This window comes from Podarcis bocagei, assembly GCF_964188305.1.
Source record: "Podarcis bocagei genome assembly, chromosome: 1".
NCBI classification, from domain to species: Eukaryota; Metazoa; Chordata; class Lepidosauria; order Squamata; family Lacertidae; genus Podarcis; species Podarcis bocagei.
The window spans coordinates 124,308,894-124,321,031 of NC_138125.1; the positions used below are offsets into that span (position 1 = coordinate 124,308,894).

Below are 12,138 nucleotides of genomic sequence, written 5' to 3' on the forward strand. Positions count from 1 at the left end.
GATTGTTAAATATGGTCCCTTCTCACAGGGGTGTGGGCTTGACACTTTACACAAAATGGAGCATGTGGGGGAAGTGATATTAAAGCACTCTCATGTGTTATCTTGCTGTATTTTGTAGCTTTTAAGCAAATCTTTCTTAGCTTGGCCTCGGTACTAGAAGCGAACAGGTAGGGAGCACAGCAAAGCAAGGCCAGGTGAGGGGTTGGTTTTGTTCCTTGTACTCCATTTTATGTACTGCAAGAGTATTTAATGCCCTCCAGATTTTGGGGAAGTACAACTGCCATTACCTGCGACATCAGTTAAGCTGGCAGGACTGACATGAGTTGTAGCCCAACAATATCTAGAGGGCCACAGGTTAACTACCCATGGTGTAAAGAGCAGGTCACCCAAACCTGTTTTATATGTGTATGGGAAAATGTGTGTTTTCAATGCTCCACATGTCTCACCTAACATTGTATTGTAATATAGCTAATATTCTCCAATATTGCATACACATTCTGGCTTCAGTACACTACAGGGTTAGACATACCTAAGTCTCACTGATTTCTGTGACTGCCATGTGTGATCTTCCATACGTGCGCAAGGACTTCTCAGTCATGCCATTCCTAATTTAGCCCCTCCCATGTAGATAGCTATGCACAAGGTCAGAGGACCTTCCATAGTGACATTCTGTTATGCTTGAGGAGGTGCTGTTGCGAGTAGAGAAAATAATTAGGCTCACTGTGTACAAGGGGAAGTGCTTTGCATGTATGCATTATATTTCATGGATTCTGATAGTGGATCTTAACTGCACTGAACTGTGGCCTCTTTGTGCAACCCACAAAACTGTTTAAATCCCACTGAAATAAAAAGAAATAGAAAATTGACATTTTAGCTATTTCACAGCTGGGGGGAAAGAAGAAAACCCAGAGACTGATATTCTGCTGTAATTTCACACAAAATGATAAGTTGAAATCCAGTATACAACAAATAGAGTTTTGATATTATACAAAAGTGAAAATATTTTAACAGAAATTATAGTGGTTATTGAACAATGTTTGTATTTTCAATTGTTTTTCACATTTGAAAATAAAGTTTCTTAATAGGAAATAGATTTCTAAACTTTGTTTTGATTAAAAATTACTGATTATGCTGAGCAAAATATACAGTAATACATGAAAATTAAAGTTTATTACATACTTATAAAATGAAGGTAATAAAATATTTTGCAAGATTCTAGCTCATAAGAAAAATACAGTTAGTGAAAATATATGGGTTTGTGCTGTCAACAGTGTGTTTATATATTGCTAAGAATTTAACTGAATCATTGATATGTTGAATGCAGAGAATGTTGAGTGAAGGAAAACAGCCACTAGTGCTGTTCTGCAAAAGTTTGTACAGAAGCTTATGTCACAGTTCACACAATGCTATTAACAGGTAATTTTTTTACCCATTCTCATACTTTTTACATGAGAGGCTGTTCATGCTGTTGTGCAAGTGAAGGAACATTTGGGACTTAGTTTCTCTTTTCTCATGCAGTGCTTAAACACAAAGTAAACAGCCCTTCCCTTCCATCCCTGAAAGGTTATCTTTGGATCCAGCCCACAATATCTCCTGACATATACTGCTAACATAGTTGATCTGGCAATAATAGTTGGTTGCAGCAGACTAAATTCTACTCAGATTAGGCCCATTGAATTTACTGGACATAAGTTAATCATGTTGATTAATTTCAGGGCATTTGTGTTTAATATGGATACCATTGTTTACAACCTTATGTCTGCTATCGCTCTGATCCACTAATTCAGGTGAAGCTACTTGATGTTGTTGGACTCCCATCAGACCTGGCTGGTATGGCCAATGATCAGGGATAATGGGAGTTGGAGACCAACAAATATCTGGAGGTCACCAGGTTGGCAAACCCTGCACTAAGTCATGTGCATATGAAACTCTTACATGTAGGCTCACTCATAAATTTTAAAAGAAAGAAAAAACAGAACCCATATAAGCAACAAGTATACAACAAGTGGGTAGAGCAATCATTGATTAGGGTGATTTCATTTATATAACAGTGTTCTCAAGAGCATTAGAATAAATACTGAATCTGAGTATATTTGTTGCAAAATAATAAAATAACTTATTTATATCATTGACGGAAGTGTAATTTTAATTTGAGTTATTCCAAATTTGTTGCATCATATATATGGTATAGTCATAGTAACTTAAAAAAACTCCCACATTTATTTACATTATAATATTGTGTGTATATATAATATATATATTATATTACACAAATATTCATGTTTTGTTTTTACAGTACTGTACTTATGAATTCTCTCAATTGGTTTATCATAGTGCAAACTGTAATGTTGCAATATGGGTTATAACAATTGTACAATAAAGAACAATTTCTTGCCATTTATCATTTGTAATACAGCTGTCTGCTAAAGTAATTTTAAAAAATTCTTGTGAATGACAAACTGTAGTTTAGGAGAGGGAGATTCATTGTCGTGTGTGCACTTAAGCTGTCAGAACCTCAGTTCTCCTGGTGTCTGCAGTTCCAATACAATATCCAGTTTTGTGACAATATTGTAATCTAGCTGTTGGTGCATCCCATCCAAAATACTTATTGCTTCCTGCAGCAAATCTTGGGACTGGATTGTAAGTCTACTATGATAGCACCATTGGCAGAAAGTAATGTACATATTAATTATAAAAGGAATGGAAACAAAATGTACCTACCCTAATTTGTGAACTTATCTGTTTTGTGGAATTTCATCTTATCAGTTTTTATACTCTAAACTCAATTCAAGTGTTTGAGAAAAATTCACTGGTACTCTGTTCACTCTATACGTCACAAATATATCCTCTAATGCAAGTACAACAGTGAATTCAACTGTTCAGACTATATTTAATAGCCTGCTCCTTTTCATTCTCTGGAATACAAGGAGGTTGCCTTTTTCTACTTCTATCTGCTGAAACTTGTATATGATTATGTTGTTTGCATAAATGAAAAAATACCTTCCCAGAATAAGAAATTCATTGTGAAATCCTGTGAGTTTGATTGTAGCTTATCTTTTTCACTGGTTTTTAACCAGCCCTTGCATAAAAATGTCTTTCAATTCACATACTGTAGCTTGTCTGGTACGAAATCTTTACAATAGCCTAGAGTATAGCCTATCAGAGGTAGGCCTATTGTACAAAAATTCACAGTTTCAAAAAATGCTCAAGGGAAATACTTTTCATAGATTCCACATTTTATGAAGTGGCAAACCTAATGAAGAACTCATGAGCACCCACAACGATCTACCACCATAGCTGGTATCTTTCCATATATTATCTGTTCTTTTCCATTGAAATACAGCATATTTATTGGGGACATCTTAGTAGGTGTGCAGCATGGGCCTGCTGAACCTCTTGGATTTGCTTGGTGTACAAGATGAGTGTGTGGATACTTTTGTAAAAATACAAATTCACATTCTCCAGAGCAGTAATTTGCTTTGTATCTTTTGGGTGCAATTATCCAGTCCCATCCAAAAGCTTCAAAATCCACAGTCAGCGGGTAACGGCAACATCGAGATTCTGTTGAGTGTTCATCGCAGTCCAGACCAAAATCTCTGCGTGATCTTTTTGGTGTATCTGTAATCCTGACCTCTAAAAATGGGTTCTATGAATAAAGAAAAAGGAATAGTATTTTGGTAAAGTGATTGACGTTTGACACACAAAATATATTTTCCTAAACGTATAGCATTCGAGAGCTGTAATGATGATGATGATGATGTAACCATCCTTGTTACAAAAAAGAACACCTTGTCTACTTTTTACTTGGGAGGTGCTTTTATGTGTAAGGAGAAGAGTGGTAAAAATAAAATAAAGCCTAGAAGAATTGCAGCAGCTACAGTGTTACATGGCAGTCCATTTTTTAAAAAAACTAGGATGGTTTTGAAAACAATTTGTTATACAGTATACTGCCCAAAGGATAAAATTTTAAAATGTCACTGTAAATCCTCAAGCTCTTGGACACATACAAAGAGGAACTCTTTGGCTCCTAGTCATAAACTTTTTCATTGTCCTGTTAGAAAGCATTAAGACATCAAACACCCAAATTGTTGGTGTTATTAATTTTTAGCTATTAAAAATGCCCTATATAATCACCTTCCATATAGCACTCAGCTTGAGGAACTGAAAAATAAGTGTTAATAATTCCAGTTACAGGCAAACAACTACATGAAATTTATATACAATTCTGGTTTAATTGTTCCACTGGAGCACGGAGGACATTTTCCAGCTCCTGGTATCATTAATTTGCTGGAGCTTTCACACTGCATTAATAATCACAGCTTTTGTAAATTCCTCTTTCATTTGTCTGAAACATCCTTTTAAGCAATGAATTACAATTAAGTTCCTGCAAAATTTCCAAGTGAAACTTACCAAACCATCTTCCCCTGGTCCTGGATAAGTTACTGCAAGATCTCTTCCTTTTTCATCCAAAGCTTTGATTTCAATACCCAAGTTAGATTCAGGTTGTTTGAGCCAATTTTGCAACACAGTCTTCACATCAATGCTCTGCCAAATACCAGTGCCTGGGTTCATGTCAAGTTTCAAAGATCGAATTGCAGTAGAGGTTGTACCATCTTTCATGGGTCTGATGAGTCTCAAGATCTGTACAAATACTGTTGTAGGCCTCTGGACTGGTCTTAAGTATATCCACAACTGAGCCTTCACTACTTTATTATACTGTATTTTGGAGCTAAACTTAAAGAAGCAACATTTGGGTTTTCCTTCCACTGGCATAGGGAAATCAGCTATAAACAAATGGATAGAAAATGTTACTTGTTTACAAACATCGGAAAACATGTAAACATTTTATAATATCTTCAGACAATTTCTTAGCAGTGACTTACAATTTGCAGTGGAAACAGTTGCTCAGATCTCATGTGACCACCTAAGATGTATACCACTTTTATTTTTTTAACCACCACAAGTGCTTCACACTTTGCCCCATTTTAATCAATATCCAATACTTCCATCAAAATTTTGCTATCCCCCTCCCACAACCGCTTGATGTGCAGCAAACATTTATGGCCAATTTGAGTGAGTGCATATCCAGTAATAAGGAGCACATAATAAATCCATGCCCTTATCGCATAGAGATCCCCATTCAAAGTTTGTATAGTTCCATGTATAATGTCTGCTGTTCCAGTGGTATTTTGGAGTAGGTCCAGTCACTTTTTACATTTAAAATTCTCCCTTGTCAATAGATGGTGGCCTTGGATCCAGTATTTATTTGTATTTATTTAATTTGAATTCCACCACCTTCTGGAGTCTCTAAAGCACCTCACAGTTTCCATAGGGTTGGGTCCAGAGTCCAGACTAAATTAGTTGCACCTAGATTCTGTTGATTTCAATGGGATCTAAGTCATAACTAAGTTTTCATATTGATTTGAATGATACCTACATGCAGCTAACTAAATCTGGATCTACCAATAAAACACAATGATTCCATTAGCTTGCAATAAAGAGAAACATAATCACAAAATAAGTGGCCATATGAAAGCAGATCGTAGGAAGAAAAGAAAAGGGGGGAAATACTGAACATAGATTAAGAAAGAAACTAAATGAAACAAAAAAGCTTGGATTTTATTTTATTTTTAATTTCCAGTACTCAAAAGACCTTTCTTGGAGGAAAGCCGCTGAAATCTTAAGGAATTGCTTGTTCATTTGAGGACTTAGGTGAAAATGATTCATGTGTATATATAATTTCACTATTTGCTTTTTCTGTGTTGTGTTTTATGTTTTGATCTTGTACCATTTACCTGGGAGTAAATACCATTGAATTCCATGGACTGCTAAGTGGATATGATGAATATGATGTGATGTTTATACTATGTGATTACGCTGATTTCTGCTGAAAAGGACAGGCTGAACTTTTAAAATTATACTGATTATTAAAAAGAAAACAAATCATAAGGGAATATACCCTGAGAATCTTGGAGAGTCTGTGTAGTTATACTAACTGTCCAGCTGTACAAATCACTCTCTGAAATAAAGACTCTCTCTCTCCCCCCACCCCCTAGTCAAAATTACCAAGGGTACTGAACACATTGTACAGTGTACTCAGCCTGAAAGTGGCTGTGACATATAGCTTCCACTTAAAACACAATGAATGGCAAACATTCATTCATGTTATGTTAGTGTTATTTCTATTTTAATTACATACAGTGGTACCTCGGGTTACATACGCTTCAGGTTACAGACTCCGCTAACTCAGAAATAGTACCTCAGGTTAAGAACTTTGCTTCAGGATGAGAACAGAAATCGTGCGGCGGCAGCGCAGAAGCAGCGGGAGGCTCCATTAGCTAAAGTGGTGCTTCAGGTTAAGAACAGTTTTAGGTTAAGAATGGACCTCCGGAATGAATTAAGTACGTAACCAGAGGTACCACTGTATAGTAGAGTTGTGAATAAGCTATAAAAGAGTAGGTATAGCAGAAACCAAGTTGCTTTCATTTGCATTGGTTAATAACTTTATTTTAATTTACTGATTTTTAATTTGCCATATCTGACTTACTTTGTGAGACTAGGAATTGCAGTATAGTAGGAAATCTTATTTTAGCATACAGTGTGATTATATAAGCTGTTAGATACATTTTAACTCTCCGTACATCTAGTGTAAAATAATATCACATATTGATGTATTCTAGCACTCATGTACCACAAAGAACCCCTATATGAGTGGCTTTTTCCAGAGACAGCAATATAAAGGACAGATTTACAATAGTATTCTTTTCTGTGCATGGGCCTGCTTCTAATTGGGATGTGGTTGCAGACCCAAGATCCTGTGCCTGAAGTAAAAATATGTTAAGGCTGCAATCCTAATCACAGGGGATTTACTTCTGAGTAGACATGTACTCTTAAGTCATTTTCATATTAAGTTACCAAAAAAGTTTTTGCATTTTTAAAATGCCATCAATGAAGAGTGAAATAAATAGAATAAAAGTATTTTCTACAATGTTTTTTATAAGTCAGCACAAATGATTAAATCATGTTTCTTTAAATATGAATTTCTAAAACATAAATTATTGATTATTCTTTCCAAAAGAAATTTTAAAATAACCATTTCACTCCTTTTGAATATTTTATGCCACTGTTGCTGGTAGCAAATCTAAGTCGTGTGTGCTCAAGCTGTCCTTTTACTTTATTTTATCATCGCCTTAAGTGTTATTCCGAAAACAGCTGCCATAGCGAAATACTTCAGCTAATGAAGAACATAAGATACTATAATATAAGCTGTGCAAAAGATACTTGATAGGAGCCATGGCAGATGCTCAGCACTAAGAAGATAACTAAGAATCTGCTCATTCAGTAAATATCTTCATTCCTTAACACAACTAATAGAATTCCTAGAGCTGTGCATGAACATTTCATTATTTAAAATATAGTACCATTGGCATTTATTAAGTGCTACATTAATGAATGCATTAGATTAATAATGTGGTTAATATATATATTGTATTAATTAACAACTGTGGACAAAGTAATTAGATTAGGAGAAAGCAAATGTATGCTAGAGCTAAGCACAGAGACTGAGTGTTGTGAACATTTTTGCCATTCAGAAAGTACCCGTCATGTTTAGTGTTTTGCGGGGACGCAAAATGGCATGAAAACGTTTGTTGGAGAGAGAGTATGTGGCTCTGGATGTATTGACAACTCAACCAAGCCTTGCTGTCTGGTAGCATTTTCGCCGCAGAACACACCTTGGCAGAAAAGGAACGTTGTCTCTCAGTACTATGTTACCTCAACAGGACACATGTTTGAATGAGTATTGACTTGGTGACTCGGAAACTAAAACTAATCCAGAATGCGGCAGCTAGATTGGTGACTGGGAGTGACAGCTGGGACCATATCACCATATAATTCATATAATTCACTGGTTCACAGTACATTTCCAAGCACAATTCAAAGTGTTGGTGCTGCCATTTAAAGCCCTAAACCTCCTCATCCCCAGTATACCTGCAGGAGCATGTCCACCCCCATTGTTCAGCCCAGACACTGAGGGCCTTCTGGCGGTTCCCTTACTGCGAGAAGTGAGATTACAGGGAACTAGGCAGAGGGCCTTCTCGGCAGTGGCACCCACTCTGTGGAACGCACTCCCATCAGATGTCAAAGAGATTTATCTGTACAACTTTTAGAAGACATCTGAAGGCAGTACTATAGTGGGAAGTGTTTAATGTTTGACCTGGGCTCCTTCCAGTACATTAATTCAATCAATTACTTTGGGGTGCAGCTAGAGCTGAGTTTGGGGTTCCGGCTGGATTTTTTGCCCTCACTGACAACATTAGGTAAAGGGTAAAGGTAAAGGGACCCCTGACCATTAGGTCCAGTCGTGACCGACTCGGGTTGCGGTGCTCATCTTGCTTTATTGGCTGAGGGAGCCGGAGTACAGCTTCCAGGTCATGTGGCCAGCATGACTAAGCAGCTTCTGGCAAACCAGAGCAGCGCACGGAAACGCCATTTACCTTCCCGCTGGAGCGGTATCTATTTATCTACTTGCACTTTGACGTGCTTTTGAACTGCTAGGTTGGCAGGAGCAGGGACCGAGCAACGGGAGCTCACCCCGTCGCAGGGATTCGAACCGCCGACCTTCTGATTGGCAAGCCCTAGGCTCTGTGGTTTAACCCACAGCGCCACCCGCGTCCCATGACAACATTAGGTAGCCAAATCTAATTGATTCTATGATGCTATCAAATTCACTATGTGATACATGATTGGCTGAGATAGTGTAAGGAAGAAGAAACGAAAGCTCTGCTATAATTAAAAAATTGTGCCAGTGCAACAGAAGATCAGAAGAATGATTGTGAATAAACACCAAAATTCAAAAAGTAGGAGTTTGGGGAATTTTCACACAGAATTTTTGGCATAGTTATAATTTATATATCTGTATGTGAAAACATGTAAAAATATATTAGTACATTGAAGCTTAATGTTTTATTTTGTCAGTTACATGGATGTTCCCCTTACTCCCTGTTTTCTGGAACTCCTAAAAACAAGTGTCCCTAGAATATTTGTTAATGCAAACTGATGCATTAATATGCCTTTTTTACTTTTGCACAATAAATTACTGAAATAATAAGGTTGATTAACTAAATAACTTATTTACATACCAACAGCAATAAACAAGTTAATTGTTAGTTTGTATATAAAGGGGGAAATACCATTAAAAGAAAAATTACTTGTCAGTAGAACATGATTCAATTAAAAAAAATGCTTTTCTCTCTCTCAGTTGCATGCTTCCAGAAGCAGTTTGTTAGATGAGATCAAGAGGAGATTGTTGGTCTCTAGTGCTATCTTATAAAGGAATAAACGTACTTACACTCTGTAGGCATTGTAATAATAGTTTCAGTTGTAGCATGATAATCATCATCTTCCAAAGAGCCATCACTGCTGTCATCTCTCTGGACATCATATTGATCAATCAGTTCTTGCAGTGGCGGAGCTTTAGGTAAAAGTTGCCTTATAGCATCCCGGCTAATATTAGGTGCTTGCTCCAGACGCAGTTTACTGAGGATCTGAATTTTTATAGCTTCTATTCTTGAAGATTTTGTACTTTGCCTCCATGTACATGCGTTGCACAGTCCATCTTTTTCCATGTTTTCATTTGCCTGGTTACTTTCATTAAGATCCACTGGACCAGGTATGATTAACATGAAAAGGTAAATATAAAGATACATTTTTTATTTCTGCAGGATCTCACATTCAGTGCAGTGCTTTCCCTTCCTTCCTTTCTCCTTCCTTTGGTTCCTTTTTTAATCTTTCCGTACTGTGTGAATCACTGAAGGCAAATGCAATCTGAGACAACTCACCACTCTGGTGAATCATGTATATTCCAAGAGGGCTTTTTATATTCCAACCTTCATTAGACTTGTGTCGTCAAAACCAATGATTGGCTGCTAAACCAACAATGAATCTAACTGTCAGATGTTAAAGCCATGTCCCTCATAAGTTGCTAGACCGCATTTTGTTACTGCCAAGGGTGAGCTGATTTTCTGACTATTCCATAGAGAGTATCTCCTCTCAGGCTGTAAGAATATTTCCAAGGAGCATGGCCAGCAGTATCAAAAGATAGTATTACCATTCTTAAATGTGAATCAGCTGCTGCTTTTATTGTGAATCAGTCTATGTATCCTTCCCATATCTAAAAAGGCTAGCCAATAATTGAAAAAGAAAACATTTAATAAGTGTAAAGACTGTCACTATTATAAATTAAAATTGTTCTTAAATATTTTATTTAACAATATGGATTTTTAAAAATGAAATGTGAAATACACCACTGAAAAGACAATAGCTAAGAATTTAAAACCAAAATCTTAACCAGTCTACATATGCATGTTTTATTAATTTGATTATGTTTGAGTTCAAGTGGTATAAGTAATTAAGGAGATAGAATCTCATTTACATCCTAATGCTAAATACATTACAGGGAACAAATACATAATGACCACTCTACACAGGTCATTGAGTGCAGTAGTAGACAAGACATGTACTGTTGAGAAGGAATCTCCTTGTGCATATATCCAGGACAGCTGGCTTGTGTGGTATCCTTTAACAGCACACCAGTCACCTGTTTAGGGATGGCAGTGTAGAGGACTAGATTCAGTATCTCTGCCCAACCCAAACAGAGATGCATATGCTGGCATAACTCTGAAACCAAGCAGTTACCCTGTGGAACACACTTTTGAAAGTTTGAATAGTATCATCATACACAGGATCCTGCTTCAACATTCACATCATCTTTCCTTGATTGAGGTGAACAGATTTAGGATCAAGGTGCAAATAGCTGCAATTAGGGCTGGGAAGAAACACCATTTCCACCAATAATTTGATAAATTGGCCCAGTAATTTGAGGAGAAATGGTTTTGTGATATCATTCTGCTCCTAGCATTGTTTCTCTGGATCATTTCATTAATACTTCAGCTTGTTTTCTTGGGATTTAACCCACTGAATTTATATCTTCTGGTTTATTCAGAATTCACTGTTACTCTTGAATCCCACCTCCCCCCATCCCCTCCCGGCATGCGACCTTCTAAAACCTCAAATAAAACATCTTTACATGGGGGCATGGTTATTGATTATTGTAATATTTTGTGTTTATTTTTCTGTTTAACACTTTGGGCTTTCCCTAGTAAGGAAACATGGGATATAAACAATAGACAAAATTAAATTAAATCTCTCATCATTGGCCATGCCGCTTGTGGGTGAGGGGAGTTAGAATCCAATGAAGGCCCACAGATTCACCGTCCCTGATTTAAGCCTTTGCTGAAATATTATCCCAAAGTCAACTAGCAGGAATTGCTGGGAACTGCCCAGGGTCCTGCTTCATCCATGTACAGGAAGAGGCTCTGGTATTCATTACTACTTTTTCACAGGTTCCAAGCCCCAGCAGAATAAGATAAGGACCTCAGAATCTCCCACAAAGAGAACTTTAAGCTGTATGTAGCTCAAATAGGTCGTGAAAGATACAGTTGCACCTGTTGGGCAGCATGAGTAGCACAATTTGATAGAAATAGGTGTGAGTTAAGTGAGTCATGAACCACAAAGACATGAGGATCGGATCATCTCCTGTCCTTGGTTTCCAACTAACAATTGGCAGTTAGGTGCATCTCTGCTCAAACATTGGTGGACAACATAATTCACTGCTGAACATCCCATTTCTGAGATGACATTCAGAGTCTGTAAGAACTAAAGAATGCTTGCATCCAAATGTACATTTTATTTTATTATAATCACAGCCCAGCATATAGTAGATACCATTGAAAATATTTAAAATTACAGAAAATCAATAACAACCTTCAAAACAGCATCAGGCAGTAAAAAGTCTGGGGAAATAAATATGGCAACTAAATGTCAGCAATGCAGGAGAAATTCTGATGTCAGTCAGGAATGTGTTCCAGACTTTGTGAACCATTACCAAGAATGCCATGACCCATGCCAGTGCTGTGCCCATCAACAGCACCATGAGCAGGACTTACCCTGCAGATATCTGAACGTATCAGAGGTAGTGTGCCTTTAAGTATTTTGCTAGGTTGTATTGGGCTTTGTACACCGTTACTAATACCTTGAACTGGGCCTGGTCCATTAGTGGAAACAAAATTGCAGACTACA

The 12,138-nt window shown here is 37.1% G+C and overlaps 1 protein-coding gene and 1 long non-coding RNA gene across 2 annotated transcripts in view; one reads left to right on the top strand and one right to left on the bottom strand.

The window, feature by feature from the left end:
• The window catches only part of LOC308581706, a 67,751-nt gene that overhangs the window by 28,609 nt on the left and 27,004 nt on the right, over positions 1-12,138 (top strand). The window lies entirely within an intron of this gene.
• MSTN (myostatin) lies at positions 906-9,926 on the bottom strand. The gene is made up of 3 exons (XM_081170566.1): positions 9,350-9,926; positions 4,411-4,784; positions 906-3,646 (listed from the first exon to the last, which is right to left on the bottom strand). The coding sequence occupies exons 1-3, from the start codon at positions 9,705-9,707 to the stop codon at positions 3,266-3,268; spliced, it is 1,113 nt and encodes a 370-aa protein (XP_081026692.1). The 5' UTR covers positions 9,708-9,926; the 3' UTR covers positions 906-3,265.